This window comes from Entelurus aequoreus, linkage group LG01, assembly GCF_033978785.1.
Source record: "Entelurus aequoreus isolate RoL-2023_Sb linkage group LG01, RoL_Eaeq_v1.1, whole genome shotgun sequence".
NCBI classification, from domain to species: domain Eukaryota; kingdom Metazoa; phylum Chordata; class Actinopteri; order Syngnathiformes; family Syngnathidae; genus Entelurus; species Entelurus aequoreus.
Window position 1 is genome coordinate 1,230,246 of NC_084731.1, and position 19,024 is coordinate 1,249,269.

A 19,024-nucleotide genomic window follows, 5' to 3' on the forward strand; every position below is an offset into this window, starting at 1 on the left:
GGATTGGAATTTGTACATGAGTTTATTAGTGGCAAGGTAACTATCGACCTGTTCATAAACTATTTTCTCCATTACTTTCGAAATGGAGCTGAGAATAGAAACAGGTCGGTAGTTGCCAGGTTCCAATTTGCTTCCTTTTTTAAAGAGGGGAGTTACTCTTGCTATCTTAAAATCTTTTGGTACTTGGCCTTGTGTAATTGATAGGTTTATTATGTGCGTGATGATCGGGGCAATGATGGAGGCAGAGTCCCTGAGGAATCTGGAGGGAATATTATCAAGGCCGGTGGCCTTGTTAGGGTGGAGCGCGCTCAATTTTTTAAACACCTCATCAGCTGTGACCATTTCTAATTTGAAATCATTGTTGGATACTCCTAGCTTTCTGTAGAAGGCTTTAATGTGTTCTACACCAAAGCGACCAGAGTGGTGGGACAGCTCTAGCCTTACTACTCTAGCCTTTAAATAGACCCCCCTTTTTTAGACCAGTTGATCTGCCGTTTCTTTTCTTCTCTCCTCTTCTCCCCTGTCTCTTGCGAGGGGGAGTTGCATAGGTCCGGTGGCCATGGATGAAGTGCTGGCTGTCCAGAGTCGGGACCCCGGGTGGACCACTAGCCTGTGCATCGGTTGGGGACATCTCTGCGCTGCTGACCCGTCTCCGCTTGGGATGGTTTCCTGCTGGCCCCACTATGGACCGGACTCTCGCTGATGTGTTGGATCCACTGTGGACTGGACTTTCACAATATTATGTCAGACCCACTCGACATCCATTGCTTTCGGTCTCCCCTAGAGGGGGGGGGGGTGTTACCCACATATGCGGTCCTCTCCAAGGTTTCTCATAGTCATTCACCGACGTCCCACTGGGGTGAGTTTTTCCTTGCCCGTATGTGGGCTCTGTACCGAGGATGTCGTTGTGTCTTGTGCAGCCCTTTGAGACACTTGTGATTTAGGGCTATATAAATAAACATTGATTGATTGATTGATTGATAGTCTTCCCAACGTGTCCTGGGTCTTCCCCGTGGCCTCCTACCGGTCGGACGTGCCCTAAACACCTCCCTAGGGAGGCGTTCGGGTGGCATCCTGACCAGATGCCCGAACCACCTCATCTGGCTCCTCTCCATGTGGAGGAGCAGCGGCTTTACTTTGAGTTCCTCCCGGATGACAGAGCTTCTCACCCTATCTCTAAGGGAGAGACCCGCCACCCGGCGGAGGAAACTCATTTGGGCCGCTTGTACCCGTGATCTTGTCCTTTCGGTCATAACCCAAAGCTCATGACCATAGGTGAGGATGGGAACGTAGACCGAGCGGTAAATTGAGAGCTTTGCCTTCCGGCTCAGCTCCTTCTTCACCACAACGGATCGATACAGCGTCCGCATTACTGAAGACGGCGCCTGTCGATCTCACCATCCACTCTTCCCTCACTCGTGAACAAGACTCCGAGGTACTTGAACTCCTCCACTTGGGGCAGGGTCTCCTCCCCAACCTGGAGATGGCACTCCACCCTTTTCCAGACAAGAACCATGGACTCGGACTTGGAGGTGCTGATTCTCATCCCAGTCGCTTCACACTCGGCTGCGAACCGATCCAGCGAGAGCTGAAGATCCTGGCCAGATGAAGCCATCAGGACCACATCATCTGCAAAAAGCAGAGACCTAATCCTGCAGCCACCAAACCGGATCCCCTCAACGCCTTGACTGCGCCGTGTCGTTTCACCTAATTGAGTTGAATATATTTTTTACAAACCAGTAATTATTGCTAGTGTTACCATGTCTGAGTTATTGTGCAGAAATATGGGGAAATAACTACAAATGTGCGCTACATTCTTTAACCGTGTTACAAAAAAGATCAATTACACTGATACATAATGTTGGATATAGAGAACATACAAACTAGGGCTGTGAATCTTTGGGTGTCCCACGATTCGATTCAATATCGATTCTTGGGGTCACGATTGGATTCAAAATCGATTTTTTTCGATTCAACACGATTCTCGATTCAAAAACGATATTTTCCCGATTCAAAAGGATTGTTTATTCATGGAATACATATATTCTTTATGTTTTCTGCTGGTGGTGTGCCTCTGGATTTTTTCAATGAAAAACATGTGCCTTGGCTCAAAAAAGGTTGAAACACACTGCTGTAGCATATAGTCAGAAGAAATGCTACATCCATGTTGAATCTGCAAGCCTGTGTTAAAAGGTGTAAACTCAAAGGAAGACATAGTGAATGTGGTCAGAGGTGGACAGGATCACTGATCAGCTCTCACTGGTTCAGCCTTTATGTCTACAGTGCAGTCATTACTATGATGATATAGCGACACACCGATTTGCCAGTGCAGCGGCAGGATGGGCATCCCCCTTCCCCCACACATGTCCCCGCTAGACTGTAAAAATGGGTCAGTCAGAAAGGGAGAGGGGGGAGGGCAGGTTGCCTCCCTCGTGTAATGATAGGGGAAACACTGAAATAGCTGCTCCACAATTTCACGTTTTATAAGTGCAGAAAATGTGGGTACCACAGGAAGGAATCTTGCCCTGCCCCACTCCAGTTTCAGATGCAGGGTGGTTGCCATGGTATTATCTGATGTCATGTGTGTGTTGGTATGTTCGCTGCAATCCTCCAGTTTTCCAGTAAATGAAATGTTTCACATCTGTTAGCTTCTCTATGGAGGCATCAAGATGATGTGGAACATCCAAATGGAAATGTGGATATCTAATGCGACTGTAGGGTTTGTTGAACCCAGCAGGTCTGAGGCCAGGAAGTAACACCAGCACAGCATCTTCACAAGCTGCAAAAGCTACAAATACATTAGCGATGTGTGTGACCTACTTCTACCGGATCACACCATTAGAACCCCTGCACTTGCAATTCATCTTATTCAAGTGGTTTTTATCTTCTTGCACCTGCATTTTGCATGTGGCCACCGAGGCACGCTATTGGACGCGCTGGAGTGAGGAGAAACTGCAGCCTGTATGCCAATGACATTGCAGCGTGAACTATTGCATAAAATGCCAGCGCCTGTTTGGGATGCAGCTTGTTATGTGAAATCTAAATAATAGCTGTCATTTAGCATGTAGTGTGATCTGGGATTCTCTTGGTGGGCCAAAACCATAATATAACTACTGTTATATTGACTGACATTTTGCCTTCTCAATATGAAGTGTGATTGTATGTCAATTAGATATTTATTATTGGACATAATATGCCCTGAATAGGGAGCAACAACAGATACAAAAGAATGATGCAGACACAGAAGTCCCTGTGTTGTAGTTGCAGTCTGAAAATACATCCGCACAGCTGACTCACTGCTGCCACCTGCTGAGCATCATTCATCAGTGCATGCAAACATGCATTTGTTTTCTAACAAATAGAACGTCCTCAGATTATGCAGACAGCAAAAGTTAAACAACAGAAGAGTCCAGAGTACGGGTGTGGGAAAAAATCGATTCGAATTCAAAACGCGATTCTCACGTTGTACGATTCATTATTGATTCTCATTTTTCAAAAATCGATTTTTTTTTATTTATTAATCAATCCAACAAAACAATACACAGCAATACCATAACAATGCAATCCAATTCCAAAAGCAAAGCCGAGCCAGCAACACTCAGAAGTGCAATAAACAGAGCAATTGAGAGGAGACACAAACAGAACAAACCAAAAGTAGTCAAACAAAAACGAATATTATCAACAACAGTATCAATATTAGTTACAATTTCAACATAGCAGTGATTAAAAATCCCTCATTGACATTATCATTAGACATTTATAAAAAAAAAGAACAATAGTGTGACAGTGGCTTACACTTGCATCACATCTCATAAGCTTGACAACACACTGTCCAATATTTTCACAAAGATAAAATAAGTCATATTTTTGGTTCATTTAATAGTTCAAACAAATGTACATTATTGCAATCAGTTGATAAAACATTGTCCTTTACAATTATAAAAGCTTTTTACAAAAATCTACTACTGTGCTTGCATGTCAGCAGACTGGGGTAGATCCTGCTGAAATCTATGTATTCCATGAATAGACAATCCTTTTCAATCGGGAAAAATATCGTTTTTGAATCAAGAATAGCGATGAATCGAAAAAAATCGATTTATAATCGAATCGTGACCCCAAGAATCAATATTGAATCGAATCGTGGGACACCCAAAGATTCGCAGCCCTAGTCCAGAGACAATGGTGCTGAGAAAATGTTACAACAAGGTGGCGTTTTTTTTTATACTAAGAGAACTATAAAAAATGGAAAGACTCCCCACATAGTGAACAAGGCCAAGATGAACAGAATGAAGCACATCGGAAAAATATGACAGCAAGAGCTTCCCTTACCTCCAAAGACATGCACCTGGGGATAGGCCCCTCCCACCTCCAAAGACATGCACCTGGGGATAGGCCCCTCCCACCTCCAAAGACATGCACCTGGGGATAGGCCCCTCCCACCTCCAAAGACATGCACCTGGGGATAGGCCCCTCCCACCTCCAAAGACATGCACCTGGGGATAGGTTAAAGGGCAACACTAAATGGTCCCTAGTGTGTGAATGTTGTCTATCTGTGTTGGCCCAGTGATGAGGTGGCAACTTGTCCAGGGTGTACCCTGCCTTTTGCCCAGATTGCAGCTGGGATAGGCTCCAGCCCTCTCACAACACAGAGGTACAAGCGGTAGAAAATGAAAGGATGGATTTTAAAACACTATAGGGCGGTCATATACTGTCGATGATCTTTGACTGGCTTTTCTGAATTAGGTCCTTAAAAACCAACCAAGCTCTCTTGTTGTGTAGAGAAACTTGAATCAGTGTAAAAATATCACTTGTGTTTTAATTTACGACTAACTACTTGGAGAAGTCAAACTTTTAAGATACGGCAGATCTTGCATTGAAATTTGAACCTTCTGAGAGTCGGCAACATCTGCAGTGGACATTTGTGTTTTGCATAGGGCTATTTTTTCATAACAAATAGACAAAGAGTAAATCAGAAATATACAAAATAAGAATAGGAATGAAGTAAAATGTCCGGTCACCCTGGTCTTTAACTTTCTGAAAATGTGGCCCCCGGAACATTTTAGTTGAATAGCCCTGATCTAATCTATACTATCAAACTGTTGTATGCAAACCACTAGTAGTAGGTGGGCTCCATCTAGTGGTACACCAAAGAAGCACTTAATTAAATATTCAAAAGCACTGTTACTGTTTAAACTGTGTGTAATGTTTAAAAAAAGTCCCAATGATTGTCACACACACACGAGGTGTGGTGAAATGTGTCCTCTGCATTTGACCCATCCCCATGTTCACCCCCTGAGAGATGAGGGGAGCAGTGAGCAGCAGCGTGCGCCACGTTCGGGAATTATTTGGTGATTTAATTCCCAATTCCAACCCTTGATGCTGAGTGCCAAGCAGGGAGGTAATGGCTCCCATTTTTTGTAGTCTTTGGTATGACTCGGCCGGGGTTTAAACTCACAACCTCCCAGTGTCCGGGCACAGTGGCCAAACATATTACATACATTTGTTAAACAAAACTCCTGTCTTGTTTTTAATTATTACTGAGGCCTACTACACTACTGTATTTTAATGGTGGTCAATATGGTGGTACTTGGAGAGCCAAGTGTTTCCTGAGGTGGAACTTGGTAAAAAAAAAATTTGGAGAACCACTGATCTGTTGGACTACACACAGAAGTGTGTGTGCGTGTGTTTTTTTTTTTACACATTTGGAGATGTCTACAATAGGAAGTGAACTCGCCTGACATCACACAAATCAGAAGTGAAGCAAAGTATATATGTATGGGTGGACATATACAACTGTATATATGTACGTACGTATGTATGTGTATATATACCAGTGTTTCCCACACATTCATTTATTTGTGGCGGCCCGCCACGAAAGAATTACGCCCGCCACAAATTAAAAAAAAAATAATAAAAAAAATATATATATATATTTTGTTTTTTGTCCTATCCAGCTTCTCAGGCAAATCATATAGTTGATGTAGATGCCCATATAGGCTGTTCACATTTACTTTACAAAAGAGAAGTGTAGGATACTTCTCTTGTTGCCTTATTTGTATTTGACCACTACTGTTTTCTGTTCATTTGTTACTGACTGTGGCAGGACACCTCTGCCTCTGTTTCACTTTATGTTGCTGGTAAATAATATGGTTGTAGTAGTAGGCTAAAGTTAAATTATTTAGTATGCACTAACTAAAGGGGCAGAGCTTTCAGAGACATTTTAGCTTTTATATTTTATAGGATATATTTTTTGTAAGAACCACAATTAATAAATATATTTCAGTGAATAACTTATTGTTCAAATCTGTATATAAATATGTACATAAAGTGTTGTAATTATATTGTAAAATGGATGGATGGATGGACGTTTAAAACAAAACTGTTATTATTAATTAGTAAGTATACATTTTTTGAGCCTTTTTAGAGAAAATCATATCATTGTAGTAAATTATGCAAATTACTCGATGATGTCATGGTGACCACGCCCATAGCCACGCCCCCACCGCCACAGGTATCTTGGCAGTTTATGGGAAACACTGTATACACATGTACGTACGTATATATATATATATATATATATGTATAAATGTACATGTAAATATATTTATATATGTCTCTTCCCTTACCCCAGTGCTTCTCAGATATTTTCTGTTACGCCCCCCCAGGAAGAAGACATTTTTTTGCACCCCCAATTAGTCTATAAAATTGTTATAATTATACCTCTGCATAACATTGTCAGTTTATTAACATTAAAGGAAACAACACACCGGTCTTTCCTGGTCTCCCAGCGTGGTTACAGTGAAGCCAAGTGCTGCATACGCTTCATCATATTCTGGTATGGCAAAAAAACTTGTTTCCTTGAGGTCACACATGGCATCGCCCCGCGCCCCCCACTATTTGAGAAGGACTGCCTTACACTAATCAGTGGCCTACAAAGGAAGTGCCGGACACTGACCGAAACAATAGTCAAGGCCAGTCTCACACGGATCACTCGCAGGTATAAAAATAGGTTTCCTGTCCACGGTGTAACAATGCTCTTACATCTTCCTTTGAGCGTGGCAACCAGACTGAGAAACATACTGCATAAACCATCCGATAAAAGGACTTGGACAACACATGATACGCCATGTCTTGTAATTGTGAAAACATGCACAAGAGTGTCTATTGCAGTAATCCAGATGGGAAGTCATTGAGGCTCTTAGTGACAAAATCAATCAGAGATGGGGGAGTCCAGGGTTACTGTATTTCTAAGGGTGGAAGGAGGCAGATTTAGTGACAGACTTGATGTGACATTGGAAGGACAGGAGAAAGAAGAAAGCAAATCTGTTTTATAAAGAAACTAATATGGTACTGAGGATTTCCACTAGATTGCCAAAATATCTGTAGTTAGGGGCGAGGCCAATATGATGTAATCATAAAGTTTGCATGATCTACGATGGAGAAATATTTTTTCTTTAAAAAAAAACGTCATTACTAGATCTAAAAACAAATCTGCGTTATTGTTAATTACATTTATTTGTTTCATATTATATCGTTTTGCGCTATGTTTCAATTGTTGCTGCTTATTGTACAAATACATTTGTTGTGAATTGTTCAAGTTTCTCGAGACTTCTCCATTACTTTTAGAGACTTTTTCTTTATTATAAACGACTAGCAAACAAATAAAGCATGTTTTTCTGGTGTTTTCAGGGACTGCACTTGTGTTTAGAGAACTTCTGTTATTTAATGTTGGCGATGAATTACGAGAGCTGCAGCACGCCTCACTGACGTCACAGTAGCTTCGTGATGCTGCTTCAACTGTACTTTCTCTCCTTAAAAGCTGCTGCCGTCCTCTTGTTGTAGATTTTATATTATATATAGGGATGATGTTTGATAAGAAATTATCGAGTTCGAGCCTATTATCGAATCCTCTTATCGAACCGATTCCTTATTGATTCTCTTATCGAGTCCAGATAGGTTGTTGTGTATGGAAAAGAACACACAATATTTGGTTTAACAAAATCTCACTTTTATTATATAAGAAAACAATTTAATCTAATAAATAAATAAATATTGACTGCTACCCGGCTAAAAAAAATGTTTTAAATAAATAAATATTGACTGTTGTTACCCCAAGTATATTAAGTGGGATTTTTCAGAGAAACAAATATATACAGTAACACAAAAACAACCTGTCTCTGTGATCACTATAGGTATATAAATAATAATATAGTGTTAAATAAAATCAGTCCCTTGGGCACAAAACTGAACATAATACAGCTCTCCAAAAAGTGCAATTCTGCTGCTATTTGACATAACTGTTTGTTATGATGCTTTGACATTTTTGCACTTTATTTCTTTATTGAAAGAAAATTCTATGAAGAGAAAAGTTCTTTGCAAATGTGGTTACAATGCTAAAAAATGAAAATTTAAAGCTAAAAAAAGAAATACACTTTGAGTTAACATTATTTCTTTATAGGGGGAAAGATGTTATGAGCTAGGGCAGGGGTCGGCAACCCGCGGCTCCGGAGCCGCATGCGGCTCCTTGACCACTCTGATGCGGCTCAGCTACATACATGCCAACCCCCCCGATTTTCCCAGCAGACTTATGGATCTCAGTGTCTCTCATAGATTACTCCCAGGGAAAAAATAATCCTATTTACACTCTAATTACTAAAAACAGGGCGTGCCCTAATTGCACTGCAGTAATTGTCCTCTAAAGCATTTACATACAGCGTGCCATTCCAGCCACATGTTGCATGATGTTGTGGCCAAACAGCTCAACATTTGTTTCATCTGACCACAGAACTTTCCTCCAGAAGGTCTTATCTTTGTCCATGTGATGTCAGATGAAACAAAAATGGAGCTGTTTGGCCACAATACCCAGCAATATGTTTGGAGGAGAAAAGGTGAGGCCTTTAATCCCAGGAACACCCACCGTCAAGCATGGTGGTGGCAGTATTATGCTCTGGGCCTGTTTTGCTGCCAATTGAACTGCTGCTTTACAGAGAGTAAATGGGACAATGAAAAATGAGAATTAGGTTCAAATTCTTCAGGACAAGCTAAAATCATCAGCCCTGAGATTGGGTCTTGGGCGCAGTTGGGTGTTCCAACAGGACAATGACCCCAAACACATGACAAAAGTGGTCAAGGAATGGCTAAATCAGGCTAAAATTAAGGTTTTAAAATGGCCTTCCCAAAGTCTTGGACGTGTGGACAATGCTGAACAAACAAGTCAGAAAACCAACACATTTAGCTGAACTGCACCAATTTTGTGGTCAACAATTCAAGCAGAAGCTTGTGGATGGCTACCAAAAGCGCCTTATTGCAGGTAAACTTGCCAATGGACATGTAAGCAAATATTAACATTGCTGTATGTGTACTTTTGACCCTCACATTTGCTCACATTTTCAGTAGACCCATAATAAATTCATAAAAAAAGCAAACTTCATGAATGTTTTTTGTGAGCAACAAGTATGTGCTCCAATCACTCTACCACAAAAAAATAAGAGTTGTAGAAATGATTGGAAAGTCAAGACAGCCATGACATGATGTTCTTTACAAGTGTATGTACACTTTTGACCACCACTGTAGATTTTTTTGTTTGTTTGGGCGTAAGGTGTTTGCTTTTAAATGCTAGTTATGGGCCTTGGCTGCATAAAGGTTGGGAAACACTGGCATATACAGTAGAGACAATATGTGATCAAGATTTTGGGGGCCGATTAGTAGTAATTTACACCAGACTGTGAACTCTGATAGTGTTGGCAATGTGGAGCTCATGCAGTAGACATTCCTTCCATTCACACGACTGCATTCAACAAATTGTCCAACATCTTTGAGGACACCATAAATATGTGATGTTGTGTTATTATCGTTACTGTCTGGTTCCACCTGACACACAAACACTAGATGTTAAGGACAGTATCACACAGCAAAGGAAGATAGCATGTCAACATTAGCCTTATGGAGATAGATGGACATACCGTAGCTCATTGTCACGCAACACAAGGAGGCACGAGTAAAATGTATGGAGGGATGATACTCGAAACCGGTTTTCTCGGTTGTTCGATAAGAAAAGAACCGAGTCCTCGGACTCGAATCCCTTTTTGAGAACCGGTACCCGTTATCGAGACCACTATAGTAAAGAAAAAGAGTTGGTTCTTTATTCGAATCCCTGGGAACGAATCCCGTCCCGACCAGAAATGCTCTGTGTGACATCACAAGAAATGGCGTCACGTAGCTCAGTCATTAGGCGCAGATAGCGAAAGCATGAAAAAAATGGACGGGAAAAAGCGCTCCAAGGTGTAATAAAGTTCAAAACAAAAAGGTATAATCCAATGAATAACTTTACTGAGAGATTTGAGCAGGGTACAAACACATGACGAACACTTTTACGACCAACCGGAAACATAGCAACCAGGCTAGCAACGCACCTCCTTTACGGCAGCTGTCACAACGTTCTTAAAGCAACCGCAGCACATACATATATATACAACATATCTCTCTTTTTTAACTTTCGTTTTTCTTTCCTTGTAAACAAAACAAAATCACACTGTATATGTGTTGTCTGTCTAATTATAAATAATGCAGACGAGGCGTGTTGGCTGAGTTGTTGACGTTTACTTTCACAGCGTGCTCATTCTTAGCTGCCGGGTGACGATATGCAACAACCCTTTTCGGGGCTACCGCGCATGCTCGTCACTCCCGTTGCATGCTGGGTAGTGTAGTTGTTATATTCCCTAGCTCATAACATATTTCCCCATATAAGGAAATAATGTTAACTCAAAGTGTATTTCTTTTTTTAGCTTTAATTTTTCTTTTTTTTTTTTAGCATTGTATCCACATTTGCAAAGAACTTTTCTCTTCATAGAATTTTCTTTCAATGGAGAAATAAAGTGCAAAAATGGCAAAGCATCATAACAAACAGTTATGTTCCAATAGCAGCAGAAGTGCACTTTTTGGAGAACTGTATTATTTTCAGTTTTGTGCCCAAGGGACTGATTTTATTTAACACTATATTATTATTTATACACCTATAGTGATCACAGAGACAGGTTGTTTTTGTGTTACTGTATATATTTGTTTTTCTGAAAAAAACCCACTTAATATACTTTGGGTAACAGTCAATATTTATTTATTTTATTTTATTTTTTAGGGGGGTAACAGTCAATATTTATTTATTTATTAGATTAAATTGTTTTCTTATATAATAAAAGTGAGCTTTTGTTAAACCAAATATTGTGTGTTTTTTTCCATATACAACAACCTATCTGGACTCGATAAGAGAATCGATAAGGAATCGGTTCGATAAGAGGATTCGATAACAGGCTCGAACTCGATAATTTCTTATCAAACATCATCCCTAAATGTATGTCAGTTAAGCTTTGACCCAGTCTGGTCCAAGACCTCATTTGGGAAGAGGCAGTGTTTGTGGTACCACTGAACAGAAGGCATAACAGACAAAGACTGGAGGCTCAGCAGGGTATCTGAGATGACGCAGCTTAGACAAAGTAGGACATCATCAGCGGACACAATCTTGATGTGCACTTCCTCAACATAAATTAGCAAGTGGTCACACTTACTAAAGCCGCATGCTATCTGTCATGCTCACTTACACAATATCATACAAACATCAATGCTTTATCAGGCTTATCAGGCAGCACAGTGCAACAAACACTGTAGGCAACTGTTGCGAATCTCACTCCTCAAAGTTACGTTTGGGGTGCACACTGCACATGCACAGTGTGTGAGTGGATGGTCAATTTATTCATGCCATACCCCCTCTGCACACAGTAGAGACAAAATGAGAAATTGTAAATGCGTAGCCATGTTAAGACAGGAATGGCATGTTGTCGTGTAAATAAGATAAGCCTTTTTAGTTTGCTTAATGAAAATAAAAATGTCCAGGGTGTACCCCGCCTTCCGCCCGATTGTAGCTGAGATAGGCTCCAGCGCCCCCCGCGACCCCGAAGGGAATAAGCGGTAGAAAATGGATGGATGGATGGATGTATAGATCTGGGGCCGTACTTATCAAGCTTCTTAGAGTGCCATTTTACACTTAAGTCCTAAAAAATTTGCGAAATTTAGTCCTACTCTCAAACTTAAGTATAAAAGCTTTTTATCAACGTTCTTAAGTCTAAGAATCACTCCTACTCTCCACGATATTTAAGAGACCTTCAGAGGTGTCTTAAGTGGTTAGGAGTTGCCAGCAGGGGATGGCACTGAGGCGAGAGAGACGTGCGCGAACATTCAGGAAGCGGAACGATGTCCTGGATTTGTTTGATGACGAGCAGCTGATCAAACGGTATCGTTTGGACAGAGCGGGTATTATTTTTGTCACAGATTTAATACTTTTCGATTCCATGTTGATTTCTGCATGTGGCTGCAGTGGGCTAGTATATATAGAGCCACCCACACCAGTTTCAAATTAGTTGCCTAATTAATGAATTGGAAAGAAAATGTTATGACAGTAGCGTATGTGTGTGGCCGCGAGGTGAGTGACGTCAGTGAGTGTGTGGGCGAGAGAAGAGAAGAGAGGGAGCGGTAGCGTGAGTGCCGGCGGGGACTAGTTTGTTTTGTATTACTTTGTAGTTTATTATCAAAATATACACTCCCATTGTCCAATTAAATATTTCCAAGATATTTCTTTATTCTTAGACAACGGATTCCCTTCCGTGATTGGTCATTTCTATGGACACAGAAATGACGTCACCTAAAATTCCATTTACGGCACATAGTAATGTCGTAATTCAGCTCTGAGTGTGACACTTAAGATTCAGTCCTACACTTCGCTGAAAGTGTAAGTAAGACGCTTGATAACTAACTTTTAAGTGCAGCTTTCAGCGAAGAATTTATTTACTCTTAATTCAACTCTTAGCAGACTTCTTAGGAGTCATTCTGAGAAGCTTGATAAGTACGGCCCCTGTTCTACATGAACAGTATCTTTAAATTACTTATGCTGTAATCTGCCACTGTACAATAATTAGAGTGCAATTAAATAACCTTGGGGTGACAAGGGTGCCACCCTAATATAATGGTAGATCCCGCAGGAGCATTTATGATCTCACTCAAACTACACTTAATTCCCATGCATCCACAGGATGGTTGGTGTGAAAACCTGGAAAGCATGCATCGCTACAAGCGTCTGGCAGTGGATTAAGGCAAGAGGAAAAGTAGTGTTTGTCACTAATCCCAGCTCCCTTTAACTCACCATCAGATGGTAACAAGAGAGAGTGACCTCTGACTTTTGTTTGGCCTCTGGGTTTAGCTACACGCTGGTTCACGACCTCACTTATAATAGGACGACAGCTGCATGTGCCTTGTTGCCATGTCACCCTAATGACTAATCAGGCACTTCTAGAAAAAAAACTTTCAGGATGAAAACGTGAGGGTTGAATTGTTTATGTGCCAGAGCAAAAGTCAGGCTACTACCTTATACCTCAGAATTGTCCATAGCCAGCATGCACCAGACAGATTACATTTAACATGTTAATCTAGCAATTACCATCTCATTCTCACATCTGGAACATGTTTCACTACTTTGGTATGGCTCACATGCTACAGTCGCCATTTAATGCTGATGACTGTGACTGGAGACCATTAGAATCATCACATCAAGACTCCGCCTCTCAGCCTCCACTGAGTACTCATAGGGCTTTATGCAGAAAGAGGGGCCTGCAGGATGATGCACAGAAAATACAAGCACTTAACTGAGGCAACTGAATGTCTGCAGTTGTCCCTAATCTGTGTGGGGGAGGAGCTTGGGGCGGCATTATGAACAAAAGGTGCAGAGATTTCAGCCAGTGCATTACATAACGAATGTATTCAATCCAGTACAAAACCCATCCTGATAAACCAAACATACATCTAATGCCAAACATCCATCCTCACATTCACTTTTGCAAACAAACTACAAGCGAGTTTGACCAGCAAAGAGACAAACCTAATTTACGTATGTGACAAAATGACAGTTACAGGTGGGATTGTGATTATGAGATTTGTAACGCATGTCCAGCCGGGCAACATGCCTGGGCTTGGAACTCGGGTCTACAAACCCCGACTGGTTGAGTCGAGCGGTGCTAGCCAATAAACAAAAACCACGGGGTGTCAACTCCTTGTCCAGTACAGCTCTTAGCAGAGGTGGGACTATTTGGGCACCTCTCGATTCGATTACGATTCAGGAGCTATGATTTCATTTAAAATCAATTATAGATGCATCTTTAATTTACGAATATTGATGAAGTTTTACATTTATTTTCGTTTATTTTTTTGCAAATTTTAAAACAGTGCATTGGTAATAAGAAACAGTCAAATTAATTCCCATCATTTTTAAGAAATGAATGCAAATGTGTGCAAAACTGGAACATACTGTAGCCCCATTTTAGAACTGTCTGCATTACTTTGTTTACAATAAATACATCAATTATCGACGTTTACGAATCGATTTTATAATCGACCATGTACAAATTGCGACGCATCTAAAAATCGATTATTTCCCCCACCTCTAGCTCTACATACTGCTGCACTTTAAATGAAGCTGCTAAAATACTGTAACTTGCCTGATTTGCAACTCACATACCCTCTATGTATTGTACTTGTATTTTAAATTGCCTATCATTATGTAACTTCAATATTGTTGTATATTTTCAATCCTGTGTCATTTTAATTGTGGCTGTTAGATGCACCATGAAATGACTACAGATGGAAATGAGCATGGTGCTAAATCTGGTGCAGCCATCTTCTTAATGTAACTGCACATTGTCATTCAAATAAACAAATACCAAAAAAAGTTCACGCTCAGCTTCTAAAAGGTAAATGGGAGAGGTTGTTGCACACTTAAACGACTTAACTGCCTCAACCGTGGAGTGTGGACAGCGTTCGTACACCTTTTTCACGACCAGATTCAAGCACTTTTTAAGGACTTTCAAGGTAATTTTTTCAGTTTTTCCAGTACCCTTCAAAAGGTGAAAACCAGTATGAATCAATCCATAGCCTTGTTGTTTGAGGTCACCAAATGCTGTCTGTAGGAAAAATATGGAACATCTGCTAAAAGCTAAGCCTAACATTGAAGCAGCAGTCATCATTAACTGAATGGGGCATAGAAAATGAAGAAGTGTGACTATTCAATATCATTGATGTTTGCAAACATTGTTTACTTGTTTACCGCCACGACAGGCACCAACCACCTTGCGGCCACAGCTCCAATCAGGCACGGAACATGGTCCACTCGGACTCAATATCCAGTGCCTGCCTTGTGACATGTTCAAAGTTCTACCAGAGGTGGGAATTGAAACTCTCTCTGACAGGAGACTCTGCTAGACGTTCCCAGCAGACCCTCACAATGCGTTCAGGCCTGCCAGGTCTGTCCGGCATCCTCCCCCGCCATCGGAGCCAGCTCACCACCAGGTATCGGTAAAAAGCTCTACCCCTCTCTTCACCCGAGTGTCCAAAACACGAGGCCGCAAATCCGATGACAACTACAAAGTCAATCATGGAACTGCGGCCGAGGGTGTCCTGGTGCCAAGTGCACATGTGGACACCCTTACGTTTGAACATTGTGTTCGTTATGGACAATCCGTGACGAGCACAAAAGTCCAATAACAAAGCACCACTTGGGTTCTAGGCTACACGCTTGATCTGCTGGCTTTGCACGAGCCCTTACATTATGTTGTTGTCATGAGTGAAATTCTAATTTTGATTGTGCGGGTATTTATATCACATTATGCAGTTTATGTGATATAAATACACGCACAATCAAAATTTTAATTTCACTCATGACAACATAATGTAAGGGCTCGTGCAAAGCCAACAACACAAAACAACCTGGTCCTTAATAAGCACCACCAAGACGAAGGAGCTGATCATGGATTTCCGGAAGAAAATAAACAATAAACATCCAACCACTGTACATCAACGGGGGACTATGTGGAAATGGTCTCTAACTTCAGGTTCCTGGGGATCCAGATCGAGGAAGACCTGTCGTGTAGTACGAACACCTCAGTGACCATCAAAAAGGCACAGCAGAGACTTTACTTTCTGAGACTCCTCAAAAAGAACAACCGGTCACAAAAACTGCTTGTGTCCTTCTATCGCTGCTCAATAGAGAGTGTGCTGACATACTGCAATGTGTGTATGGTATGACATACTGCAATGTGTGTATGGTATGACATACTGAATGTGTGTATGGTATGACATACTGCAATGTGTGTATGGTATGACATACTGAATGTGTGTATGGTATGACATACTGCATGTGTGTATGGTATGACATACTGCAATGTGTGTATGGTATGACATACTGAATGTGTGTATGGTATGACATACTGCATGTGTGTATGGTATGACATACTGAATGTGTGTATGGTATGACATACTGCATGTGTGTATGGTATGACATACTGAATGTGTGTATGGTATGACATACTGCAATGTGTGTATGGTATGACATACTGCATGTGTGTATGGTATGACATACTGCATGTGTGTATGGTATGACATACTGCAATGTGTGTATGGTATGACATACTGAATGTGTGTATGGTATGACATACTGCATGTGTGTATGGTATGACATACTGCATGTGTGTATGGTATGACATACTGCAATGTGTGTATGGTATGACATACTGAATGTGTGTATGGTATGACATACTGCATGTGTGTATGGTATGACATACTGCATGTGTGTATGGTATGACATACTGCATGTGTGTATGGTATGCCAGCTGCACGGCAGCAGAGAGAAATGCACTTCAGAGGGTGATAAAACGTGCCATGAAGATGACTGGCTGCTCTCTCCCCTCCCTAGATGAAGTGTACAGTGCCAGGTGCCTCAAAAAGTCCCAAAACATCATAAGGGACCCACCTCACCCTGGACATCAACTTTTTGAACTGCTGCCCTCGGGCAGGAGATGCAGGACAATAACATGCCGGAAAAACAGACTTAAGAACACTTTTTACCCGAGAGCAATAGTGTCGCTGAACACAAGACGACAATAATGACTGTGCATGTGAGCTGTGGGCTTGCTATTTTTATGTATTTTATGTATTTGTATCTATTTATCTATGTTCTTATGGTTTTATGTGTTATGAATTTGCACTGAATTAGTTTTGTTTACAATTTCGTTGTACAATGTATAATGACAATAAAGATATATTCTATTCTATTCAACAGATCAAGCATGTATTTTTAAGGAAACTTATTTTATAATTAGCCTGTTAAGTCAGACCGCCGAGAAATATGATGAACTTTTCCAAGCATTTAAAAGCACTTCACCCAAAATTCAAGCATTTTTCAAACCTTGAAAACACAACATTAAAGGCCTACTGAAAGCCACTACTAGCGACCACGCAGTCTGATAGTTTATATATCAATGATGAAATCTTAACATTGCAACACATGCCAATACGGCCGGGTTAACTTATAAAGTGACATTTTAAAATTCCCGGGAAATATCCGGCTGAAACATCGCGGTATGATGACGTATGCGCGTGACGAAGTCCGAGTAACGGAAGTTATGGTACCCCGCAGAATCCTATACAAAAAGCTCTGTTTTCATTTCATAATTCCACAGTATTCTGGACATCTTTTGCAATTTGTTTAATAAACAATGAAGGCTGCAAAGAAGACAGTTGTAGGTGGGATCGGTGTATTAGCAGCGGACTACAGCAACACAACCAGGAGGACTTTGTTGGAGCGCTAGCCGCGCTAGCCGCCGACTTCACCTTGACTTCCTACGTCTCCGGGCCGACAAATGCATCGGGTGAAGTCCTTCGTCCTTCTGCCGATCGCTGGAACGCAGGTGAGCACGGGTGTTGATGAGCAAATGAGGGCTGGCTGGCGTAGGTGGAGAGCTAATGTTTTTAGCATAGCTCTGTGCAGTCTGGTTGCTAAGTTAGCTTCAATGGCGTCGTTAGCACAGCATTGTTAACCTTCGCCAGCCTGGAAAGCATTAACCGTGTATTTACATGTCCACGGTTTAATAGTATTGTAGATTTTCTATCTATACTTCCAGTCAGGGGTTTATTTCTTTTGTTTCTATATGCAGTTAAAGCAAGATGCTATCACGTTAGCTCGTAGCTAAAGCATTTCGCCGATGTATTGTCGTGGAGATAAAAGGCACTGAATGTCCATTTCGCGTTCTCGACTCTCATTTTCAAGAGGATATAGTATCCCAGGTGGTTTAAAATACAAATCTGTGATCTACAATAGAAAAAGGAGAGTGTGGAATCCAATGAGCCAGCTTGTACCTAAGTTACGGTCAGAGCGAAAAAAGATACGTCCATCACTGCCTCTCAAGTCCTTCACTGTAACGTTCCTCATCTACGAATCTTTCATCCTCGCTCAAATTAATGGGGTAATCATCACTTTCTCGGTCCGAATCTCTCTCGCTCCATTGTAAACAACGGGGAATTGTGAGGAATACTAGCTCCTGTGACGTCACGCTACTTCCGCTACAGGCAAGGCTTTTTTTTATCAGCGAGCAAAAGTTGCGAACTTTATCGTCGATTTTCTCTACTAAATCCTTTCAGCAAAAATATGGCAATATCGCAAAATGATCAAGTATGACACATAGAATGGATCTGCTATTCCCGTTTAAATAAAAAAAAATCATTTCAGTAGGCCTTTAAAGTCCAAGCATTTTCAAGGTTTTTAAGCACCTTTACGAAGCCTGTGTGGAAAAAATGAATCATTCACACGTTCACAAATGCTGCATGAATGTTTATCAGTACAAACACCGACTTCATCAATAACTTTAGAGTCCTAATGGAATTTGTCATGGCCGGTAATCTCCTACCTTCAATAGCGATAACGTGCTCCCTGATCTGGTTCTGAAGCAACGGCTCCTCCACCCGCTCCAGCAGCTCGTAGATGGAGTAGATGTTAGGGTGGACGGACTCGAACCTCTGGATCTCGGCCCGGATGGCGGCCGAGTTGGCGAGGTGCTGCTGGTAGTTCATTGCTTCAAGGGTCCTGAGATGTTCTACGGAACCTCAGAGGATCCTTCTTTGGTTTCCTGAACAACTAATGACATTGCATGTTCAC

General features: G+C 41.3%; 1 protein-coding gene across 3 annotated transcripts in view; it reads right to left on the bottom strand.

Moving 5' to 3' along the window:
• agap1 (ArfGAP with GTPase domain, ankyrin repeat and PH domain 1) overlaps window positions 1–19,024 on the bottom strand; it is a 210,179-nt gene that overhangs the window by 190,333 nt on the left and 822 nt on the right. For 2 of the 3 annotated variants that reach the window (XM_062041936.1, XM_062041919.1), the window contains exon 2: window positions 18,777–19,003. In XM_062041936.1, the coding sequence (XP_061897920.1) occupies window positions 18,777–18,939 (163 nt within the window). In that variant the 5' untranslated portion in view covers window positions 18,940–19,003. The remainder of the gene's footprint in view (window positions 1–18,776; window positions 19,004–19,024) is intronic. The other variant, XM_062041927.1, reaches the window with a different exon arrangement.